General features: G+C 39.8%; 5 protein-coding genes and 1 long non-coding RNA gene across 6 annotated transcripts; 4 read left to right on the top strand and 2 right to left on the bottom strand.

Annotated features, from left to right (window-relative positions):
* The first annotated feature begins 3,549 nt into the window (after positions 1–3,549).
* LOC145695432 (5-oxoprolinase-like) lies at positions 3,550–8,236 on the top strand. The gene is made up of 7 exons (XM_081772451.1): positions 3,550–3,762; positions 3,991–4,342; positions 4,428–6,594; positions 6,778–7,104; positions 7,152–7,633; positions 7,782–7,875; positions 7,916–8,236. The coding sequence occupies exons 1-7, from the start codon at positions 3,679–3,681 to the stop codon at positions 8,196–8,198; spliced, it is 3,789 nt and encodes a 1,262-aa protein (XP_081628577.1). The 5' UTR covers positions 3,550–3,678; the 3' UTR covers positions 8,199–8,236.
* Positions 8,237–9,678: 1,442 nt separating this feature from the next.
* On the top strand, positions 9,679–10,138 carry LOC145695512 (uncharacterized). The gene is made up of 3 exons (XR_014133744.1): positions 9,679–9,890; positions 9,932–10,018; positions 10,061–10,138. It is a non-coding gene; the product is annotated as an uncharacterized LOC145695512 (long non-coding RNA).
* A 191-nt stretch (positions 10,139–10,329) lies between these two features.
* Positions 10,330–11,233, bottom strand: LOC145711179 (uncharacterized). Its single transcript, XM_081788911.1, has 3 exons — positions 11,129–11,233; positions 10,608–11,086; positions 10,330–10,562 (listed from the first exon to the last, which is right to left on the bottom strand). Exons 1-3 carry the CDS (start codon positions 11,215–11,217, stop codon positions 10,354–10,356), a joined length of 777 nt encoding a protein of 258 aa, XP_081645037.1. The 5' UTR covers positions 11,218–11,233; the 3' UTR covers positions 10,330–10,353.
* A 1,831-nt stretch (positions 11,234–13,064) lies between these two features.
* On the top strand, positions 13,065–13,945 carry LOC145709586 (uncharacterized). The gene is made up of 4 exons (XM_081787275.1): positions 13,065–13,120; positions 13,160–13,407; positions 13,458–13,537; positions 13,597–13,945. The coding sequence occupies exons 1-4, from the start codon at positions 13,072–13,074 to the stop codon at positions 13,904–13,906; spliced, it is 687 nt and encodes a 228-aa protein (XP_081643401.1). The 5' UTR covers positions 13,065–13,071; the 3' UTR covers positions 13,907–13,945.
* A 246-nt stretch (positions 13,946–14,191) lies between these two features.
* Positions 14,192–15,337, bottom strand: LOC145709576 (uncharacterized). The gene is made up of 4 exons (XM_081787267.1): positions 15,151–15,337; positions 14,809–15,063; positions 14,619–14,768; positions 14,192–14,577 (listed from the first exon to the last, which is right to left on the bottom strand). Exons 1-4 carry the CDS (start codon positions 15,317–15,319, stop codon positions 14,264–14,266), a joined length of 888 nt encoding a protein of 295 aa, XP_081643393.1. The 5' UTR covers positions 15,320–15,337; the 3' UTR covers positions 14,192–14,263.
* A 400-nt stretch (positions 15,338–15,737) lies between these two features.
* On the top strand, positions 15,738–18,319 carry LOC145711529 (sialin-like). Its single transcript, XM_081789222.1, has 7 exons — positions 15,738–15,747; positions 16,465–17,153; positions 17,219–17,465; positions 17,525–17,791; positions 17,837–17,893; positions 17,993–18,161; positions 18,205–18,319. Exons 1-7 carry the CDS (start codon positions 15,738–15,740, stop codon positions 18,245–18,247), a joined length of 1,482 nt encoding a protein of 493 aa, XP_081645348.1. The 3' UTR covers positions 18,248–18,319.
* Positions 18,320–23,324: the final 5,005 nt, after the last annotated feature.

Here is a 23,324-nt window from a genome sequence, read left to right as displayed (position 1 = left end):
GATTTTTCCTCAGCTGCATGAAAATTCTTTACCTTAGAAATTGAGAGTCATTCTCTATTCCTCTTTTTCTCATGGTTCTGACTCGATAAATCGTGTGCCTCAGTTCCTTCCTAAATTTCTTTCCCATGAAAGAATACAGTAAGCAATTCACAAGAGGATGAAACCAAGTCAAAAATCGAGCAGCGCTCTGAAGAAACTCGCACAATCCCGTTCTAAGAAAATAATTAGCAGACCGAAAGGCGATTTGAAAATGATTTAACCTGACTCGGAGGCCATATGCCCAGGATAGATTTAAGACGTGAAATGGTAGCCAGCAGACGACGACAGCAACGACCATAAGAAAAACCATCAGATTAAGATTTGAGTTGAACTCAGACATGCGCTTTTGTCGGTTATTGTTTTGCATTGTCGAGGAAATCGTCGGTTTTCTGATCGTATTTTGGCTCGATGCAAAATGAAGCGCCGTCGTTGAGCCACTTTCGCTAGAGCAGGGAGATGGTCGCTTCATTTTTGGAGTACTGCCGATGCTTCTACCCCGGGTTCTGGACTCGCCGAGCTTTTTCGCCAAGAATTTCGCGCTCTTTATGATCTTGATGTAGCACCAGGTGATGATGATGACGGGGATGAAGAGCATGATGATCATCAAGTACCAGGACAGGGTTTTCTTCTGCCGAGATGAGGGGCAACCGCAGCGAACATCGATATCTTTCTGCTTTGGGTTGAAAGAGGCAGACTACTCGAAAAAATAAGTCAAAAAGCATTTCAAACCCTTTTCCCAAATCTTATCTTTGCATGGATCTTCTGGTTGGTTTTTCAAATCGCAATCTGGAAATTGCGGCTTCCAAGTTGCATAATGCATTTTCGGATTCGACCAGATCCCCCAAACAAAACAATCAGCTGTCGTGATAGTTTTGATCTTTTCCTTCTTTTCAATTTCAGAGTAATAGAAATTTTCACCGCTAGATGGCGCGCAATTGCAAACTTCCTCCTCGTCCATCTCAGGAATTTTTGCGAGGTTCCAATCTCCTTCTCCTGCTTTCCAAGATTCGCACATGTTTGAGCTAGCTTTTTCGCTAACAAATGTGATCGAAACTAGAAAACGTCAAGTGATGAAGCTTAAAAAAAGTACCTCTAGAAAATAAGGGAGCAGCAGATAAGAAGGCAACAAGCCAAATGGCAAGGCAAGTAAGGTGAACATTTCGTGGGAAGCTTTTTCGTGACCAAGTTGTGACTTTTGTGGTTTTATGTCTGGCAGACTGTCTGATAGACATTTCGCCTGTCTCATTTTCGATAAGTTTTTTGATCATTATCGAGAGATCAAACAGGTTTGAAGCTAGTTATTTTCAATGATTTTGACGACGGCAATTTGTCTGCAAGACGGAAGCTGTCTGGAACAAACAGAAACAAGACAGAACCAATTCCTGGGTTCATCTTTATCGAGCGCCACCTGTCAACAGCCATGAGCGTGACCATCATCATGGAAATAATCGAGGAGACACACTTGACGGGTTGCCCCAGTCCGCATACTTCTACGCCCATTACCCGATTACCAGATCTTAAGTACGGTTTACGCACAAAATTCATTGTCTTTCTGAAAGATTGACAATTGTGCAAACCGGAGTACCCAAAAGGAAACAAAGAAGTGCTGAGAATATTTGCAAGAGTCATGTGGATGAGAAACTGTATTTTGAGTTCCAATAGATTATGTCAGTTTTTCGACAAGAACCATCAATCGAATTAGAAATTAATGAGATAGATCTTTAATATAGAATCTATATCCGATAAATTTTATTAGGGTATGTTCTTTTTAGTAAGAAGGTATTTGACCGACAAACTCATTTTTTGCTCTGAAAAATTGGAACCCGTTCGCAAGGAACTCGACGTTCGATATTTTGTTTCATCTTGAATCCAGACTAACACAACAATCAAATTGACACTTTCAGCCTGGTCACTTTCAAGCGCTTATGACTAAAAAAACAAAAGATTCGTATAAATAAGGACCGAGATTTCCTTATGCCAAGGACCATCATTATGATCGTGAGTGGGTCGTGTTCCTCCATGTTATTCGGATTATCCTCGCTTGAACTTGTGTTGTTCCCAATGTCAGAAATGTCAACATCGGTTTCGTAAGCGGCGGAAAAACATTGCAGCAAAAGTTCTTCGTAGCAAACTTTTGGCTCTTTCCATGAGCTTCTGAAAAGAAAAGACCATTAGATCCGTTTCGACTTTAAAAATCAACCAAATTTTTTTTGTAAAAAGGTGATACAGCGCAAGTTAATTTAAACCTGTATGATAACCGAAATCTTACTGGTCAGTCCGCCGAATATAAGAATTTGATTGGCCTAAAGATTTTAATCTTAAGCAAATTTTTTCCGAAAATAAAATCATTTTTTGGTCCATGCGAACCGCCTTCCTAAAAGTACCTCAAAAGCTCTTCAATATTTTCGCCGTAAAGACTTGTCCCTCTTATACTTTCGTTCATTCTCTGACTTCTGATGAATGTTCTCTTATGCTCATTATTTTTAGCTCTCCCAAAAACGAAATATGATTAAAAAAGTAAAAGACACCAAAAAGTAATTTTCGTCCGCGAGTTCAAAGCGTCCGACATTAAACCGCCATCTAGCGCCGCAACTTACATCCATTGATTTAGAGATATGCAACGATACCTGTTCCTGATGTAGTTGTTGTTTCAAATATTTATCAGATGATGTTGAATAATGAAAAAGGGATGGGGGTAAAATGAGTCAAAAAAGACGTTTTTTCGTCATAAAAAAGACCAATTTTGTCTGTCAATTTAAAAAAATAAACAAAAAAAAATATTTTCTGGGAAAAAATTGGTCTTTTCATTCATTTTTGACTAGAAAAAAGTCGCTTTTTTGATCAAAAAACATGATTTAGTCCAAAAATAATTCCGAAAGACGAACTTGTCTTTCGACAATCGTCAATTGACAATTGTATATTGCTGTGCTTGAAAATAATCACCGCGAACTTAACTACAGTAAGAAAAGTAATCGTCTTACAGCGGTGCGCAAAAAAATAAATAGCTATCCAAATAGCGATCAACATTGATTACCGCCAAGCTCATGCGGATTTTTCTTCTTACTTTCGCGAAGTGTTCAAATTTATGCAATACTATCCAAAGTAGATCTATCTCAAGTGAGTTGGTTTCGCGCTAGAACGGAGGAAAAAACCGTTTGCAAGGGGAAAAACATGCACTAAATTATTAAAATTGGTTGTTTTTGAGCACAACAAACCTATCTTTTCCGTTTCAAAAAGTTTCATCTTCAAGTCATCTTCCCGTCAATTAAAGGATATCCTAAGAACAGCTTTTATTCCGAAAAATTGCCGCGGGAATGATAAAATGAACGGTATTATTGTGGTTTTCAATGAAAATCTTCGAGAATTTTCTTCGTATTTTAATGAAAAGAGGTCAAAAAGGGGGCGAACCTCCTAAACTTGGCAGCGCCCAGCCAAATTAAATATGCCTTGAGGGCCATGTCCCCGCGTGTGATCCAGCTCAAACTGGTCACAAGACTAGCTCGCCTTCTTCATTCACCAAATACGGCACAAAACAATAACGCAGGAGTTATTTTTTCAATTTCTTGAACAGGATACCATATCATTGTTTTTGTAAACTTGACAGCGAAGAGCAGAGAATAGTCAACAGAAGAGGTTATAATGTATCATTTCGCGATCGATAGAGGTGGAACTTTTACAGATGTGATTGTCAAATTGCCAACAGGAGAGCTCAAAGTGCTCAAGGTACGTCGGCGCAAACTCGTGACTTTCTTTGTTTGATCAAAACAGGGCGTGGCCACTCTTGGAACAAAGATACCAGGCCAAGGTCGTGCACTCTCGAACAGAGGTCAAATCCTTTTTGAGAGTTCTTTCAAAAGCGAAAGATTCGTTTTTATTGATTTTTAATGATAATCAAGCTAAAAATATAATTAAAATCTTTCTTATAAAAAAATTTTTTATCAAAAATTTCAGCTTTTGTCCGTGAACCCTGAATACCCAGATGCCCCCCGCGAAGCAATCCGCCGAGTTCTCAACTCTCCAAAAGGTCAACCCATCGACCACTCTCAAATCGGCTCGATCAGAATGGGTACCACCGTCGCCACGAATGCTCTTCTTGAGCGAAAAGGAACTCCTACCGGACTCGTCATTACGAAGGGATTCAAAGATGTGGTCGACATTGGCACTCAAGATCGACCGGATATTTTTGACATCAAGGCTGCTAGGGCAAAACCGCTTTATGATGAAGTTGTGGAGATTGAAGAGAGGGTGATTCCAGTTAGAGAAGACTGCAAGATGGTCAAAGATAGAACTCAAGAAATTACAGGCATGGCTTTCTTCTTCAATTCATTGATTTTTAAACAAATATTTCAAAAAATTCTCAAGAATTTTCTGATAGAGCCAATTAAAAGCATCGACCGGCGAAAAATACATCGTTACTTTAAAAATCTCCGAAGCAGATGTTCGCCAAAAACTCAAATCCCTCCTCGACAAGAACATCAAATCCCTCGCTGTCGTCCTCTGCCACGGTTATGCTTTTCACGATCATGAGCTCTTAATTGAAAAAGTCGCGACCGACCTAGGTTTCGAGCACATTGCCGTGTCTCACAAAGTCATGCCGATGGTGAAAATGGTTCCAAGGGGACAAACAACAGTTGTTGATGCTTATTTGACGCCGACAATCAATACTTATGTTCGAAACTTCCGATCTGGTTTTGCTGATTCTGACAGCCTCAACAAGAAGATTTTGTTCATGAGATCAGATGGCGGCCTTACTCCAGTAGAATCATTCTTCGGTTCGAGAGCGGTCTTATCGGGTCCAGCAGGTGGCGTGAGAGGATACGCCGCGGCGACGTATGAAAGATTGGAAGAGAAAGCGCCTTGTATTGGATTTGACATGGGTGGAACATCAACAGACGTTTCTAGGTGGGATGGACAGGCAGAAATCGTCTACGAAGGGAAGGCAGCACAAGTGCAGTTGCAAGTTCCTCAGCTCGATATTCAAACTGTCGCTGCTGGTGGAGGGAGTATTCTGACCTTCCGAGGCGGACTGCTCCAAGTTGGCCCCGAATCTGCCTCCGCTTTTCCCGGGCCTGCGTGTTATAGACGTGGGGGACCAGCGACAGTTACAGATGCTAATCTTGTTCTTGGACGGATCCAGCCAGACTTTTTCCCGAAGATTTTTGGCCCGACGGAAGACCAGCCATTGGATAAAGAAGCCTCGCTGAAAGTCCTTCAAGAACTTGCAGACAGAGTCAACCAAGCAGAAGGAACAAACAAGAATGTGTTCGAAATTGCAGAAGGATTCATCCGAGTGGCAAATGAAGCAATGTGCCGCCCGATCCGAAATTTGACTCAGGCGAGAGGCTTTGATTGTCGCACCCATGTTCTTTCTTGCTTCGGCGGCGCGGGAGGACAGCATGCCTGCGCCATCGCAAAGTCGTTGAAGATAAAGACGATTTCATTGCATAAATACGCCGGAATTCTCTCTGCTTTCGGCATTTCAACATCCCCGATTGTCGTAGAAAAGCAAGAGCCAGCCGGATCTAGAATCATGGACGAAGCAACGCTGAAATCGATCAATTCGAATCTTGAAAAACTCGCTGAATCCTGCAAGGAAAAATTGAAGCTGAAGGAATTCAAGGAAGACCAAATCGTTATCGAAAAGTTCTTGCGATTGAGATACCGTGGAACTGACTTCCCCCTCATGATTTCCGAAAAAGACCTTTCTGGAACAAGATCAAGTGATGATTGGACAAAGACTTTCACAGAAAAGTACACGAAAGAATTTGGTTTTCATTTGAAAGATCGGGAAATTTTCATTGATGATTTGCGAGTCCGAGCTGAAGCAAGAACCGGCGCTTTTTCAGAATCGAGAAAGAGAAGTTCTGGAACGGCGGATTTCATAGGCAAAGCGGAACTGTTTCTTGATGGTCATTTGAAGAAGGTAAAAATCTACGATCTTCAAGAACTCCCAGCTGGTTCCTCCGTCCCTGGCCCTGCTATCATCCTTTGTGGAACCTCGACCGCGATCATCGAGCCATCTTGGACGGTGAAAATTGACGCTTTTGGCGACATCTTCATGCATTTTTCGGAAACTGAAGTCAACAGCAAAATCATCGAAGAAAAAGTCGCCGATCCGGTTCTCCTCTCGATCTTTGGTCACCGATTCATGTCAATCGCCGAGCAAATGGGTCGAGTGCTCCAGAGAACTGCGATTTCTACGAATATAAAAGAGCGTCTTGACTTTTCTTGCGCTCTTTTTGGCCCAGACGGAGGCTTGGTGTCGAATGCTCCTCACATTCCTGTTCACTTGGGAGCGATGCAACAAGCAGTTCAATTTCAATTTTCTGTTCAAAAATCTCTCGTCCCCGGAGATGTCATTCTTTCAAATCACCCCGAAGCAGGAGGAAGTCATTTGCCAGATTTGACGGTTATCACTCCAGTTTTCATCGATTCGGATCACAAGCCAAGCTTTTTCATTGCCAACAGAGGTCACCATGCTGATATTGGTGGCTTGACGCCAGGTTCTATGCCGCCAATGTCAACGAGTATTAATGAAGAAGGCGCGATTTTTAGGTATTTGCAGTTAATCTTTCTAAAATTTTTTCGTTAGAACCATAAATCTGGCAAAAAGATAATCGCACTGAAATTTTTGGAAATTAAAACCTCGGCATAAAAAAATCAAAAAAATGGAAATTACAAATGTAATATGTACAAATGTAAAAATATGTTTCTTAAAATTGAGAGCTATCTTTTAAGGTCCTTCAAAATCGTCTCGGCCGGCAACTTCCAAGAGTCAGCCCTGATCGCCCATCTCAACGAGCCAGCAAAACACCCAGGCTGTACTGGAACACGAAATCTATCCGACAATCTTGCCGACCTTCACGCTCAAATTGCCGCCAATGTCCGTGGCAGTCAACTCGTCAAGGAGCTCATCGAAGAATACTCTTTTCCGAGAGTGTTGAAGTACATGAATTGGATTCAAGCAGCGGCGGAAGATTCTGTAAGAGATTTGCTGAGGAAAAGTGTGGAGAGGATAGGAGCGAAGGTTTTTGAGGCAGAGGATTTTATGGATGATGGAACAAGGTAAGAAAACCATTCTTAAGATTAATAATAGAAACGCCCTCGTTCAGAATTTCCTTGAAAATTTCCGTTGATCCCGATTCAGGCGACTCGATCTTCGATTTCACCGATTCCGACCCGGAAGTCTACGGAAACCTTAATGCCCCCCGCGCCGTCACCTATTCTGCCGTCATCTACTGCCTCCGTTGCCTCATCGGCTACGACGTTCCTCTCAACCAAGGCTGCCTGAACCCAGTTCAAATCAAGCTCAAAAAAGGCACAATTCTTTCTCCCTCGGAAACTTCTGCTGTTGTTGGCGGAAACGTCCTCACAAGCCAAAGAGTCGTAGACGTTGTCCTCAAAGCGTTCAAAGCAGCGGCGGCCAGCAGCGGATGTATGAACAACTTTTGCTTTGGAGATGGAAATGTTGGTTATTATGAGACAATTTGTGGCGGAGCAGGCGCCGGTCCGGGCTGGACTGGCACTTCAGCGGTCCATACTCATATGACCAACACGAGGATAACGGATCCGGAGATCATGGAGAATCGATACGGTAAGTTGAGGTTTTCTTCATAAAAAACCAGAATACTGATTTTCGCAATGAAAATGAGCAGTTTTCTTGAACTTAAAAAACGAATTAATTTTTTTATAAATATGAACGAACAAATATTGGAATTAAAGTTATTTAATATTATTTTTAGCGGTTATTCTTGAAGAGTTTTCTATCCGAACCGAATCTGGTGGCGCTGGAAAATTCAAAGGAGGCGATGGCGTCATTCGAAAAGTCCGATTCAGGTAAATCTCCTTCTCGAACGCCGCCGTCAACAACCTCTAGAAAACCTATGGACGCATCGCTTCTCACAGAGCGCCGAGTGAATACCCCGTATGGCCTCAACGGCGGCCTTCCTGGCTCCAAAGGCAACAATCTTATCCACAAAGCCTCGACGAATACGATCATGCGCCTTGCTCCCCGTTGTCAACTATCTTTGGAGACAAACGACACGATTGAGCTTCAAACTCCCGGAGGCGGCGGCTACGGAGCTCTAGAAAAGCTCAAAAGCGAAAAACGACTTGCAGAAAATCAACCCAGAAGACGATCGAAGCGGGTTAAAAAGTAATTATTCAATTTCTGTTTCAATAAAATCATATTCATGAATTCAAGGAAAGCGTTTTGAGAGCTTATTTTTTTATTCACAAAAATCAAAATAATGAGCAGGGAAAAATTGTCAATCAAGAAATGTTTTCTTTATGTGTCTTTTTTGAAAGGACTCACGTTGGCGTAGACGTAGCCAACGTCGTTGTATGATTCGTACCCGTTGATAACATCGATTTGAAAGCCATTATAATCATAGCCAGATTCGCTGACAAAGAAAACAGTCACGGACGATGAAGAAAATGAAAATCGCGTTCCCTATTTGAAATGACAAAGAAGTATTTGAAATTTGACCTACTGAAGAATATGATCCGGAAAAAGCATAATCTTCATTCGTGCTGTTGCTGAAGGTCAGGGATTCATAGCTTTGCATGGTAAAATTGTTAAAATTGAAAGTGATTCCATCGGAAGAAGTCGTGAATCTGCTCGTGCAAGTATGCCATGGGTAGTATCCGTTTGGGTAATTTGGCGATCTAAGAATCTATTTAATAATTTTCTATAAAATTAATAAAATAAATTCATGAAAAAAATGTATGTCTGACTTACTGTATGGTTCCAGAAGTCGAAACAGAATATTCATAATGGTTACTGCCCTCGCAAAATTCTACAGTATTGGAGTTGATTGAACCTTGTTGGCAGAAAGAAGAGCTTGGAGTTGGTGACTGATTGTATGGTAAGCTAGTCGTAGTGTAAACGTTTTCGCCGCAGTTAGGTCCAGTAGAAACCGGACCATCAAAGCTACAAATATGAAGAAAAATGAGATAAATGTAAGGAACATACCCGCTACTAGAAGCTCTAGAAATAAGAGCAATGATGACTAGAATTCCAAAAAAGATCACAGGACAGCAAATAATGCCGAGACAAAACTTGCCACATGAATTGCTCGATTCCTCTTGTGGCATTATAACTGGTGAAGGTGGCGGCTTGTAGGATGGAGTTGCTGAATTTATTTCATAATTTTTTTGTGTCGATAATCAAAATTTTCAAAAAAATATCTTTGCTGGTATTTTTAGCTTAAAGCTATAAATTATCATAAGGGCCTTATGTTTCAACTCACGTGATGGTTGGGCTGATCGAATCGGTACAGGAGCTGCCAAAGTAGGAGGAGTGGGAGCAGCATTTTGTTGAATATTCAGGATAACTGGTTGAGGACTTGGTGCTGGAGCGGGCGCTGGTGGTGGAGCTGCGTAGCCGGGCGCACCAGCGAAGGGTGCTGCAGGATAAGGCTGCTGCTGACCCTGTGGTGGTACGTTATTAGGATACATCAATAGCGTGATCTGCGGTTAGTATATTTTCATCAATATTAGAGTTCCTGAATTCTAGAAATTATTTTCAGCACAAGTCCTCGAAAATAGCAAGTACTTACTGCATCAATAAATTTTTAACGAAGCGCGCGAATTTTCTTGCTAAGCAGAGGAGATATTCAGAAGCACGGGATGAATAAATCACCATTCTTGTTCTTTATAAATCCGCAGAACGCGTGTTTTCTACGTGTCTCTCGCTTCACAACTGGAAAAGAAATAAGATGGACTCGTAAGATCAAAATTGAACACTCCCTTGAACTTTCATTTTTCATTTTAAAATTAAGTTCTCATGACATCGACGCGATTATTACAGACAGAGAAGCTGCAGAAATTCACACAAATGGCTTACCTTTGTGAGTTTTTCAAGAGCAAAGTTAGGATAAACGATTTTTAGGCGAATGATAATTGGAAAAATCGTCGTGGGACTGTATCTTTTTGGAATTGCGGTCATGGTTGTCGTCGATTTGTTCTCATACTGCCTGTAAGAAAAAAACCGTTTTGAGTAGAAAAACAGTTTTTTTAGTTTGCGAGATAGAAGCGACAGCTACGCAAAGCAAGAAGAAAAAGAGGATGTCTTTTTTGCCAAGCGATACAATATGAAGTCTTCTTTAATTGAATGTTTTCCGTCTCTAACTGATATTTCTAGCGCTTTCGTCTCGAGAAAAGGAAGTCTTCGGAGAGATCAGAAGACAACGATCGATTCAAAAACCTTGACTTTGGAATCAAAAGCAAAGCATCAATCCTTTTTGAACCCAAAACGACTTTCTCTCCACTCGATTTGATATCTTGAAGTCTTGAAATAAATAATTTTTGTATTCAATTATATGTCAGATATGGGTTTTTGCAGGTTGAACAATTTTCTTCAAGAAACTTGGTCAGGCAGTTTTTGCAAACTTTGTGTCCACATGAAAATGCGTCGTGTTGATTTTCCCAGACTCCTGCTCCGCCGCAAAAGCTGCAGAAAATTTCCTCGCCAAGAAACGCTTGAAGCGCTTTTTCATCAAAAGTCGGCATCGTATGGAGCTCTGAAATGACTCTTTGAGGAAATAATTGGCAGTGGAGACTCGTACCTGGCTCGAAATTAGGATCTATTGACGCCAATTCGGCTTGTTCTTCGTTGACTTCATTTGTCAAGCATTTTAGTTGTCGGATCCCTTCTAGAATCGAGCTCTCAATTTCGACCATTTTTCCCCTCTTTACATTGATGCTCGTTTTGCTTTTTGCAATCCGATTGTTGATGCTTCTTCTTTTGAAAGCTTCCTTCTGAGTTCTGGAAAAGCCATCATGATTATGCTGCGAAAAGAATTCGAAGGTCAAGAGTTGACTGCAGGGTTCTTCTAATGGGCATTGAAAGATCAGGCCGTGATGGTGTTCGCTTTCTCGATGCTGTTGAAGATTCTCGTCAAAGGTGACTTTGCAGTCGTCATTTGTGCATTCTTTATTCTCGTTTTCGTTGAAGCAGTTTTCACAAATTCGCTGAGGACAGATATTTTCATCCTCTTCAGGTTGGTCTTTGAGGTAATGAAAGAAAAGAGAAGCCGTCACTTTTCTGAAAAAAAAAATTAGGAAAAATTTAACAAAAATTCCCAACCTGCAGTAGAAACATGTATTTTGATCAGTACTCTCTGAGAACTGTAAATTTAGCAAATCAATTGGAACACCTAGATCAAAATTTCGCATAATAATTCTTTTTTTACCGCCCCTCTCTTTTGAAATGCATACGGCGGGCAAATTCTGACCTTCCAAAAGGGAAAATTAGTATTTGCTGACCTCCGCTTATGTTTATTCTGAAAGAGCGTTTTTGGTGAATTATATTTTTCCGACTCGAAAACGTCAAAAAGCGATTGCAAAAAAGAGTCTTTCAGTTTTTGCCAGAGTTGCAAATTTTGATTAATTTTTCTGAGCTGACCTGAATAAATATTTCTCTTAGCTGAGCTGGCCTATTTCGGAGATTACTGAGCTGAGCTGAGCTGGCCTTTTTCAAAGGTCATTGAGCGGAGCTGAGCTGAGCAGACCTTTTGTTGAAGAGAGTTAAGCTGAGCTGAGCTGTGCAGACCCTAATTAGACTCTAATTTAGAGCTGAGCTGAGCTGATTTTTACTGTTTTTGGTAGTAAAATTGTATTCAAATTATTGAGCTGAGCTGAGCTGAGTGAAAATTGTCTGACCTGAGCAGATCAGATCATTTTCCAAAATCACTGAACTGAGCTGAGCTTATCGACTGCTCAGCTCACTCAGCCAGCTCAGCTCACTCAGCTCAGCAAATTTGCAACTCTGGTTTTTGCTGATTAATTTTATTATAAACAGTTTGAAATTTAATAAACTTTTTTCTTTTTGAATCATTTATCGTTTCTTGATCTTGTCCAGCGTATTCGTCAACTTGTTTACTTTGTTCAAGTGTTTTCTCACATTGAGACAGCTCAAATCAGTTCGATTCATGAACGGCGACAAGGAAAATGTATTTTTGATGGGTAATTCTGGCAAAGCAATAGCAGGAAAAGGCGACTCTGGCGGACCCTGGTACTGTTTCATAATCGGTAAGTGCATTTTCTCCCTTTTTTATCAAAAAATTTCTAAGGAGTTCAAAAAGTCTTTCGCGTCGCATCTTTTGCTCAGAACGAAGAAGCTACCTTTATCGACGCTTATACCGTTATACGGGTTATGCTGCAGTTTTCACTCCAATCGCTTATCAATATCTTCGCCGCTGGAATCCAACAAATAGGACTCTAAAAAATTACGAAGAGTAAGTTTTTTCCTCTATCTCCTGTCTGCTTATCTGAAAATTCAAGCATGAATTAATTGTACGAAATACTGTCGCGCACAAGATAATCTTAACTTCTTCTTCAACCGTCTCTAAAACTGGAGCAATCAAAGTAAAAAGGAAAGGGATTTGATCTTGACCCTCAAAAACTCGTCAATTTAAATCATCAATCCCATAGAAGCCCAAAATATGACCAAGCTTACAAGGACTGAGCGCGCCAAAGAATAATTGAATTCAACAAGAGATTTCCGCCAAAACGAAGATATGGCACTCAAGAGCCGTTCAAAAGACCAACTTACAAGCAAAACTTCGGCATTCCAAAGAAACCAACAGTTTCTTAGCCAAAACAATATCAGAAAACGCCGTCTTATTCCTGGAAATATTAACAAATAATCAGCATAACTACAATTCGCGAAACAGCTACAAAAGATACCAGCCTCCAGCTCAAAAGAAACCGACTAACAATTGTCAATATCGAAGACTGCAGCGACAGCAGCCTGGAATCACGTGTTCCTGCAACTTAATATCTGTTACACTTACCCTGCCAATATATCACTGATGCATCATTACATTCAAAGAAATTTTTGAAATGAAGCATTCGTAAATTTAAAAAGCAAAAGGTTATTAAGGTTCTCAATGATACTTTGATAGCTTGTTTTGAAACTTCGGCCTTATTATAATCTTTTACATCAGAGGTCATTGAGCATTTATTTGCTTGGTCGTCAAAGGCCATGATAAATAGAACGCTTTCATCGAAAATTGCTTGTTTCTGAAAATGAGACCTGCTCTGTTGATCTTCATTTTTCTTCATCCGGGAGAGTGCGGTTTGATTTTTTTTTTCTATTATTTTTTATTTTTTTAAGTGTCCCCGGGGGCGATAGCTGGAGGCAAAACGCTTTATTCTCTTTATCAAGTCATACAAGAATCGAGAAAACTTTTTGCTGGAAAGAACTGCGATAAAAGTAATATTGACTATGAGACAAAGCTCATTGAGTATCAATTCTCCGACTTCATAAAAAAACAAAAGGCTTGCGAAGATAAATATGGCGCAACAATATGCACATGTCAGTCTTTCGACCATATTGTTCGGTCATTAGCAGCAGACATAAACGTAATTATTTTTTTTCGAATGAATTATTTAAAGAAATATTTCTTCTCAAGAATGACTATCAAGAGAAATGCTCATTTACATGGATTAGACAACATGGCACATATTCGGGCTATTGGTGGCTGAAAATGAGGTGAGTAAAAATACCAGGAGTAGAATTTATCTAAAGGTGAATTTATCTTGTCTATTCAGAAACCCCGGTGCTTGTTATCAAAGTCGCCTTGAAGAAAGAAATGAGAATGTACTTATTAATGGTCAGTTTCCGCATACGTACTATCGATGGGCAGCGATAAAAAATGATGGAAGAGTTGTTTACTTGCCGAGCACACGTTCTGTGGGTATGTTCACTTCGAGCAGCGAATTATGGACCAAACGATCATATGTTCCTTGTATGCCAAATTGCGAGAAATGCCCGCCAAAAATCCAAAGAATCAAACAGAAAATGAGAGATGCCAACACTGCTATTTTATCTTGCTTCTCGAACCTTAAACCATATGACTAATGAATAAATCGTTGTCTATAGAACAGGAAATGATCAAAAATACAGAAAATTTTGACCAAATTCATCTTGATGGGGGGTGATTTTCGCTCAAATTTGGTCAAAATGAACCCCTATTCTCGACTACCAACTGATATCAAGAATTGCGATTTTCCTTCAGACTTTTCTCCCAAAGTTGAAATATTAAAACCCTTATTTTATCCATGTTCCTGCTTATTAATTTTTTTTCGACTCGAAAACATCAAAGAGCGATTGCAATTTTTTTAAAAAGAGTCTTTCAGTTTTTGGCAAAAACTTTTTGCGGATTGATTTTTTTATAAACAGTTTGTTATTAAATACACTTTTTTCTTTTTGAATCGTTTATCGTTTCTTGATCTTGTCGAGCGTATTCGTCAACTTGTTAACTTTGTTCAAGTGTTTTCTCACATTGAGACAGTCCTTGAAGTAATGATCGACGACATGCCACAAATCGTCAGTGATCTTGTGCGAAGAAAATTGATCGCCCTTGGAAGGTTCGACGATGTTGATATCTCTTCTTCGTCTGAAAGGAGCAACGGGCTCAGCCGAACCATTCCATGACTGGCCGAAGGAAGGATTGGACTTTCTGCGGCAATTGTTGAGAAGAGGGGTTTCACCGGCGTTGCAACCGCGTCGGAGTTTGCAATTGGGAGCATCTGAAATTGAAATAAGGAGGACTTATGATCAGAAAACAAACCATTTTTGATGTTTCTCTTCAATTTTGTCACGAATCGTCGAAGTTTCTTTTTCCCCAAATCGATTCTTTGAAATCCCTCATCTCTCATCGCTTCCAATTCTTCTTCAGCAGCGGTTTTTGCTTGCTCCAAAGCATCACTTACATTTGGCGCTAGAAATAATTCAAATTTCGTCTTTCGGGTCGAACTAACGATTGACACAAGTTTCTTCATAATCCGAGCAGCAGAAATCAACATGAAGTCCAATTCCTTCGACGAAAAATCGATCACAGCCGAGAAAGCAGCCGCACTTGAATTCAGCGCTTCCAAAGATCAGATGATTTCCAAGACCGGGCCAGAGGGATACCCACTCGTTGATCTTCTGGATTGTAAAGACGCTGGTGCCGTCTGGTTGGTATGCGTCGTAGTAGAGTTCTGTGTCTGTCTGGCAGACATGGAAACCAGCATCTGAAAAGGAGGTTAATTTAGAAAATTTTGGCCCAAAAAACCTTAGTCAGGTTTTCAACACAGGGTTCTGAGGTCCTTTTTTCATACCTAAGTATCCATTGCCCTCATCCCCGAAAAGATTCCTCCACTGGGCCCTCTCCTTACAAGACCCAGACCACTCTCCTCTTGCCATTTGCCCATCACTTTTGATCTTCAAAAAGTTATCGTAAACTTCATTCGCCAGAATGGCCGGGGCAAAAAGCGGCGCAATTCTCATTGTTGATTATTTCAACTTCTATTTTTTCTTCTGAGCGATTTGGTATGGAGCGATTTATATACCAGTCTGGGGTAAAGCGATTGATGCAGCAATCGGTGGCTAAAAGGATTGCCCTTTCCGGAACGCCATGTCGATTTGTGTGTTTACCACATCTGAGGCTTTCTTTAACCTGTTTTTAAACGTGGTAGTTTGTTTTTTGTCGGATTATCTTTTTAGAGAACAAAGGATGAACCCTATTATATCGATAAAAAATTAATAAAAGCAGTTTTCGAGCCGAAGCCTCTTCTGATCGTTGATAGTTATTTTTTGCTGGTGGATTTGATATTTTGCCTTCACTTCAAGTTGGCATTTTGGTAATCACTTCCGATCCGGTTATTTCTTCACGGGGAGGGATCCGTAGAGGGATGAATTACTCAACATGGAGCCACGTGGGTTCATCATGGACCGTTGTTATTTTCGGATAAAATGATGATGATCGAACAATTTTTTTCGATGGAAATAGGGATTTTTGATGATTTTTTGACAGCAAGCATTTTTCAAATTGAGTTAGTCGGGTAGAACAGGAGAAGAAAACCTTCTTTTATCTAACAGTCAAAAATGACTGCTCTCAATTTATCTACGATTAAAACTCAACGCGAGCCAACAAAGTTCGTCTGAATGATCAAAGAGGAAAGAACCTTTTATGGCGGCAGAATCGGCCGAATAAAATAAAATTAATTGCCCAACGCAAAAATACGTAACAATCTCGAATTCGAATAAGACCTTTTTCATTTCAAGAAAATTCGTAATCGGTTACAATTTCTCGTAACAATTACCATTTTATTGGCAAAAAAACGGAAGCTGGAAAAACGGCGTATCAGAGAACACGACAAAGTCAAGGCAAACAAGAAGCTGGAACGAGAATATTTGCACTTTAAAAAATTTTTACTTGCTCAACGAGAAGAACAAACAATGAAATTTTTACCAAAGAGATATGTTCTAGGGACCAGGGCTTCAAGCCAACGGTAGAAATCTGGCCCGAAACCTGTGTAGAAAACCTGAGTCAGGGTCTCAAAAGAGCTTTCCCACCCTGTGCGGATTTTTAACTTCCCTGACTCAGGCTCTCTGGACAGTTTTTCGAGCCGAATCCTCAAAGCCTTGAAAAGCAATTTTCGGATTTTTCACTACTTTCAATGTCTATTCCCTTCGAAGCAATGTCTCCATCGCCATCGTCGAAATGGTCCAGAAAAATAAAATTCCAGAGACATCAATTTCGTCAAATTCTTCAACTTTTCTCGAGGACACGATTTGTCCATATCCGGAAGAGTCGAAAAACTCAACAGAAGAATACATCATGGAGGAAGAACGGCGAGTGCGATACGCTTGGGATGAAAAGGCAAAGGGCCAGATTCTCGGTTCTTACTTCATTGGATATACAGTCACTCAGATTCCAGGCGCTTGGGCGGGCAGAAAATACGGACATATCAAGATTCTGACAATGTCTTTCTTTGGAGCGGGATTGTTGACTTCGCTTCTGCCATATGTCATGCTTCAGCTCCGAGATTCCGCTGCTGTCAAATTTTTCATCTTCATGCGAGTCTTGATTGGCTTCTTACAAGGCTGCTGCTACCCGACCTTCATGGCTCTCTGGGGGAGCTGGGCACCATCTAGCGAGTTGAGCCGTCTGGTCTCGATTCAATTCGCCGGCGCTGGAATCGGAATTGCTGTGATGTACCCAATCAATGGCTGGTTAGCCGTCGAGTTTGGTTGGCAGTTCATTTTTTATTTCACTGGAGTTGTTTCGATGCTATTTGCAGCGGCGCTTGGGTATTTTTGCTTTGATACTCCAGCTCTGGCTCTAGAATTATCTTTCTAAGCAAACTTAATCAGCTCCTTTTTTCTCTGAAAACTGATTTCTAGAGCCAAAAATCAGCCGATCACAATTCAATCTCAAAAGAAGAGCTCACCCTCATCCTCTCAGACAAAAAAGAATTAACCAACGAACGGCTGGTTATTCCATGGAAAAGCATTTTGACGAGCATTCCAGTTTGGGCAATCGTGATTGCTCACACCGCCGGAAATTTTGGCAGTTACGTTATGACAAGCTACATGCCGAGTTATTTGGATGAACAGCTTCATTACAATATCAAATCTGCAGCGATTTTCTGTTAGTATAACTTACTAAGTAGAATAATAAGGGCGTCACCGTGATAACAATCATTTCAGCCGCAATACCAGCGCTAATTAAACCAGCTATGACGATGATTTCTGGTGTTTTGTCCGATTTCCTCGTTGGTCACATGCAAATGAAGACCATCACTGTTCGTAAAATCATGTCGACTTGTGGCCTCTGCATTGCTGGAATCTCGATTGCTCTTGCCGGCCATGTCGGTTGTAATGCACCGGTGATCGTTTTTCTTCTTTCGATTTCGCTGTCATTTGATGGAGTTACGACAAGTGGGTTCAAGGCAAATCATGTGGAAATTGCTCCGGGTAAGATTTGATTTTCATTTTTTAATTTTGAGTTTGAAATTTAAGGTCTTTCGGGAATTACGTATGCCATGGCAAATACCTTTGGATCACTACCAGGAAATGGTTCAATTCGATTTTGACAACGGAAAATTGACCTTATTTGAGGTTTTCTTCCTTGATTTCACAATTTTTCAATCTTTAATTTTTGAACCATTTCAAAAGGCTTCATCGGGCCAGCAGTGACGGGACTCTTATTGAGCCTGTTTTCGGGAATAACAGGATGGTTCATTGTTTTCTGGCTTACAGCGATCGTCTACTTCGTCGGAGCCGCGGCATTTCTGATTTTCGGCACTTCTGAGGCGCAAAAATGGGCGAAAAATCAAGATGACAAGTGAGTTTTTTTCGCGATTATGAAAAATAAAATATCATTCTAGAGGATCGCTCCAGTTTTTGAGCCGTGAAAACAACGAAGACTGACTTTTACAGATTATTCCTTTTTGAGATAGAATATCTCAAGACTGTTAATTGTACCAAATAAATCAACACAGCATGCAAAAAATTGTTCAAAGTAAGCATAAAACAAATCCACGTTTTTTGGCCAACTTGTATGATTGGATTAGGGTAAAAAGAATTTTCCGCTTGTGAGTCAAATCTTAAGAACTTGTTTTCTTCTTGAGATTTTCAAGAAAAAAGAAGTTCGGAACTGTTCATTTCATATTGAAAGAAATTGAACCTAAGTATAATAAAAACTAACGATTTGGCACTAGTAGATCGTAATTTCGACGAAAAATAATAATAAAAGTTAGAATATAAAATTTTTCTAGTAAAAAAAAATAATTATTTCCTTCTATTCGACAGCTTTAATTCTTAAGGTTTTCAATCATTCTTCCAAAAAACGATTTTTTATTGAATTATCGCCGTAGAATAAGCAGTAATTTTCTCGAAAACTGCCAAGTTGGCAGGTTGTAATCTGCGTTGTCAATAAAATTGAAGCTCAAGTAGAAGACCGATGGTCGTTATTCTGCTCAGAATTCGGCGGAAATAACTGAGAAAGAAAAAGCACTTTATCATGGCAGAGAGCATGAAGGTTCAAAAGCAAGAAAATGAGAAGAATTTGAATAAAGAAGATCGCTGTTGCAATAGATGGTGGCACTGGATGATTGGATCTACGGGACGGATTTTGAATCGATAAGAGTTTTTGCAAGAAAAAGTTTTTGTTCAAAATCCTTGAAAGATAAGAGCTGAAGGGAAAGCTGCTTCATGGATAGAAGAGGTAAGCAGAATGAAGTTTCTGAGATTTCCAAGCAATATTACTATGGAAAATGCTTTATTCTAAGCTGTTGGAAAATTCATGATTAGAAAATCCTAAAATCTATGAATAAAATTTTTTCTGAGAGCAAAAATTTTTCTGACGTATTTAATTTCTTTCGCATAAAACCCACAACGAGAAGGCCGAGCCACAGAAAATGCTCATAAACAGCCATTGAAATTAACTTTAACTGCTTACGACGACAATAAATCTTGAAGTCTTCTCAAGTTGAAGATACCGTAGCTTAGACACAGCATAATCAGCATCTTGGCCTTTCTGGTATTTTTTTGTGGAAGGACCAATCGGATTTTTGAAAAAAATCTCAAAAATTCAAGTAATTTGTTTGTTTAGTCTGTCCATTCGAGCAAAAACCCAAAAAAGGATTCTATCAGTGATAATTTTCGGAATAATTTTGTTGAAAAATAGGTTAAATGTCCTTTCAGAATTGCCGAAAAGTCCCCCTGGACAAAATTCTTCGAATTCAAATGGCATGTCGCTTCAGCGCGATCGCTTATCGTGACGAAGTAAGAGTCTTCCCTTTTTACGATTTGCGGTTAATTTTATTGGTTTGAAGGATCATGTTAGGAGGATTTACAACGAAATCTTTAACCCGGCCGCTGCGATTGACGACAAAAAAGCTCAAAAGTGGAAGAAAAGGAGCTTGTCAAAACCAGCTGTTTATCAGCAAGAACTGAATATTAAAAAAGTTTTCTGTAGATTCAGGCAAGTGTTGATATTTCAATCAAAACGCAGGCTTTGATGATTTCGTAAAGAAATCTGTGGCAAATTAACGGTTTATTAAATTCATAATTGAATCATAATTTGCTTTAGAAATCGTGTCATGAGCGACTTTTTTGATATGAAAATTTGGCGTTAAAAAATTTGGTTTCATAACAAAAATAATTATTCATTATTATCAAAAATTATTTTTTTAAATATATCGATTTGATTCTTAATCTCTTTGATGAAAGAATTAATTTAATTTTATTATTAATTTTTTAATGAAATTATCAATTAAGTTATTTATGAATCTTATCACAATAGTATTATTAGAAGAATAAACTTAATTTACAGTAAAGATCAATAAATAACAACTAATGGAGACCAAATACTTACCGATCCTTACTGTAAACTAGGGTGGGCAAAAATTCTTATTACCGTTATGATCCTTGAGGTCCACAAGACATCTTTCATCACTCCTTATATCCAAGGAGATTAAGTCTCGATACAAACTACTTAGTGACCATTATTTAAGGGTTATTACGGTTTTTTATCGACAACGGTGCTTTTTGAGCCTTAATCTCAGGTGTTCCTAAGTTTCAGAATACTCTTTAGTGGTGACGAAAAACTTGTTTGTAACTAATTTGCACGAACTCTCAGTTTTAAGGGCCTCCTCACTCAGTCTAAGCCCGTCATGGCATCGATTGGTTCTTCCCGAAAGAGATTCTCTAGAGGGTTTCAGGAATTCCCGACGGGTGTGAGCACCTTAAAGTTCCTTTTTTAGAGTCTTCCTTAGATTTTTCGCTTTAGCCGATGATCCGACTCAATTGTCTAATTCGCAAGGTAATTTGCCTCTTGGTTCCCATCCTTAACTACTCAGGATAAATGTAACTTCTCATGTGATCCTACGATAAGGTTTAAGGTCGTTCGAATGAATGGTGTGTCTCGGGACATTTAGTTTTATTGTCTCAGTTCGATAGCATTTAGGAAGAGTTAAATTACTGGCCTAAGAAAGGATCTTCAAGTATCCGTCATTTGTTCGAGAGTCTCAGTCACTCGGAATAATTAATATTATGGTAGCTAAGCATTTTATCTCGAAAGACGCCGGGGGTATGTACTCGTCGAAATCACCGTCATCAGTTCATCTGAGGGTTATGTTATTCGATTCTTGTCTTAGGTTCATAATCATTTTTGAGATTTAATCTTGAGCGCATTCTTTAATGCCCTAAGTTTGTCTGGACTTGCCATGATGTTTTCGAGTGTACGCATTTTAAAGATAAATCATAATCCTGAATCGCGTCCCGCGGCTCTTCCTGAGTTTCCGTTTTATTCCATCTGAGATGTTTTATGGTCCCCTGATACCCTTTCTAGAGAGCGAAATTATCATCGTACAGATTTCTAACCGTGGTGATTATTTTACCTAACTTTGCTATGTCCGGTCTGATTGGGAATTGAATAAACTTAGAAATGGTTCTAAAAATTATGGCCCATTGTATAGGTAGTTGAACCGAGCTTGATATCGTTTCACGTGTTGTTTTCTAGCTTAACACTCAGTAAGATGATTAATAATCCTAAGAATTATAGTTAAGTTACTAAGTCATTTGTTGTATATCAAAAGGATTGTTATCTCGGTCGCCCGAGAGAGTTTTTATGGCATTTTTAATTTCATCTAGGAGACTATCCAACGAAAGCCGCTAAACTAAGTCTTGATCCCAGCTCCGTGTTCGAACTCAGATTGGCCAAAGCTGCTTTCAGGCTGGATCCCTGCGAGAAGCCAGTAGCAGAGGAAACCTTAAGTCTCATTCGGTTTCTAAACTTTTGGATTTCTTTCCCCGTGTCTCAATCGATATCTTATACTCTAAGATTTGGCGTTCTAGACAAAGTGAAGAAGTAGCTTAGTTTAATTAGCATCCTTCGGATCTCTTCCGTCCGTAGATCTTTCTAGTATGTTTAACCAATCAGTTTACAGAAACTAGTGCAATTCTTTATCTTAGTTTATCGTTTGTTTCCCGTAATGATAAATACAAGTATCTCAGTTTTCTTGGCTTTGTTATGGTGATCGATCCTTACGCTAGAAATGCTCTGCCAAAAGTACGAATTATTACCAAAATTATAGGAGTTTTCTCGAATATCCACGTCCTAGTTAAAATATAAGCGACTTCTTCCTTAGTAATTGATATGGTTTCCCCACTATCTCCAGTTTACCTTCTCCCTCGTTCTCATTGTTGTATTCTTCGGTGTCTAAGTTCTTATAGCTAAGTTATGGTGGTGACTCTACGAATAAGTTTCCCGGAAATCAATCTTAGGTTAAAATTATTAACCGCCTATTCCTCAGTTATCTATATGGTTTTTAAATTCGTTCTGAGAAATTTTTGCAAGGGTGGGTAGAGAATTTTCAAATTCTCTTTCTTAGCTGCTTGTTTTCGGATTCCGGTCCGCTTCAAGCGCTTTTTGAGAAAATTTTCCGAGAGGTGTTGATGCCTCTCTGAGAAAATTCAGAATGAAGTGTTTTTCACTTTTTGCTTTAGCGCGGCCCATCCTCAGGAGCGTTCTAGAAATATCGTGACCCGCGCACCTGATTTCAACAACACTCACGCTCGGAACTGGCCACCATAATCAAAACAACTAAGTTATACTCTAGAATTTCGACTACGCCTAAGTTAACCTTTTTTCTCTTTTCTTACAGTAAAGATCAATAAATAACAACTAATGGAGACCAAATACGTTCCCTCTCCATATTTGGAACCCCATCTCAGTGTGGCGTTTATGAAGTTTATTCCCGTGAATTTGATACATGAGGAGACATACAAGATAACATTCCTTAGTTTTGATCTGTCAAAGGTCGTGATGCTGAGTTTCGTCGTTTTCTTCCTGCCGTAGTCTTGAACTGTTCCCCTGTGAGTGACAAGATAACAGCCTGAGTGGAGTCGTTATATCTGAGTAGAGGTTTGCTTTCTGAGTCTTGAAGGATTTCGCTGATTTTTCTATCGTTACGTGTCCAGGAAGTCTTAGTTTTGAATGTCCAGTCATCCTGAGTTGAGTCTAGAATTGTCGGATTTTCTCCATTATACATCACCAGTAGGGGGGCCTCGTCTGAATCCACGTAAAGATAGACGAGCGTGAACTTCTTGTCGAGCCTGTCCCAACGGGCATGAGTGGCGATTTCCTCTTCTAAGCTGTATAGGTTTGTTGCTTCGCCCGTCACGTAGATGTTTGTCTTCTTGTTTGAGAGGCCCGGTTCCCTACAAGCTAAGTGCCAAAGCTTCTTCACCTGTATGTCACTAAGGAATGCTTCTTCGCAGATTTTATGCAGAGTTTTCTGGATTGTCCCTTTCGAGTCGGTTCCAAGGTCAAGGTCTGCCAGTCCGCATTCCTCCTGCGCTAAGTGGATGCCGATTCGTCTCTCCATCTTCTCCAGCTTCTCGTCGACGTTCTTGTCCCTTCTGGCGATCTTGATGATACTCAGTTGTTTTAAACTAAAAAATTTTTTGTATCCCGATAAATCACGTGTAGGTGATCTACCTT

Source organism: Oikopleura dioica, chromosome 1 (genome assembly GCF_907165135.1).
Source record: "Oikopleura dioica chromosome 1, OKI2018_I68_1.0, whole genome shotgun sequence".
In the NCBI taxonomy this organism is placed as follows: domain Eukaryota; kingdom Metazoa; phylum Chordata; class Appendicularia; order Copelata; family Oikopleuridae; genus Oikopleura; species Oikopleura dioica.
This window is presented reverse-complemented; position numbering and strand designations above follow the sequence as displayed.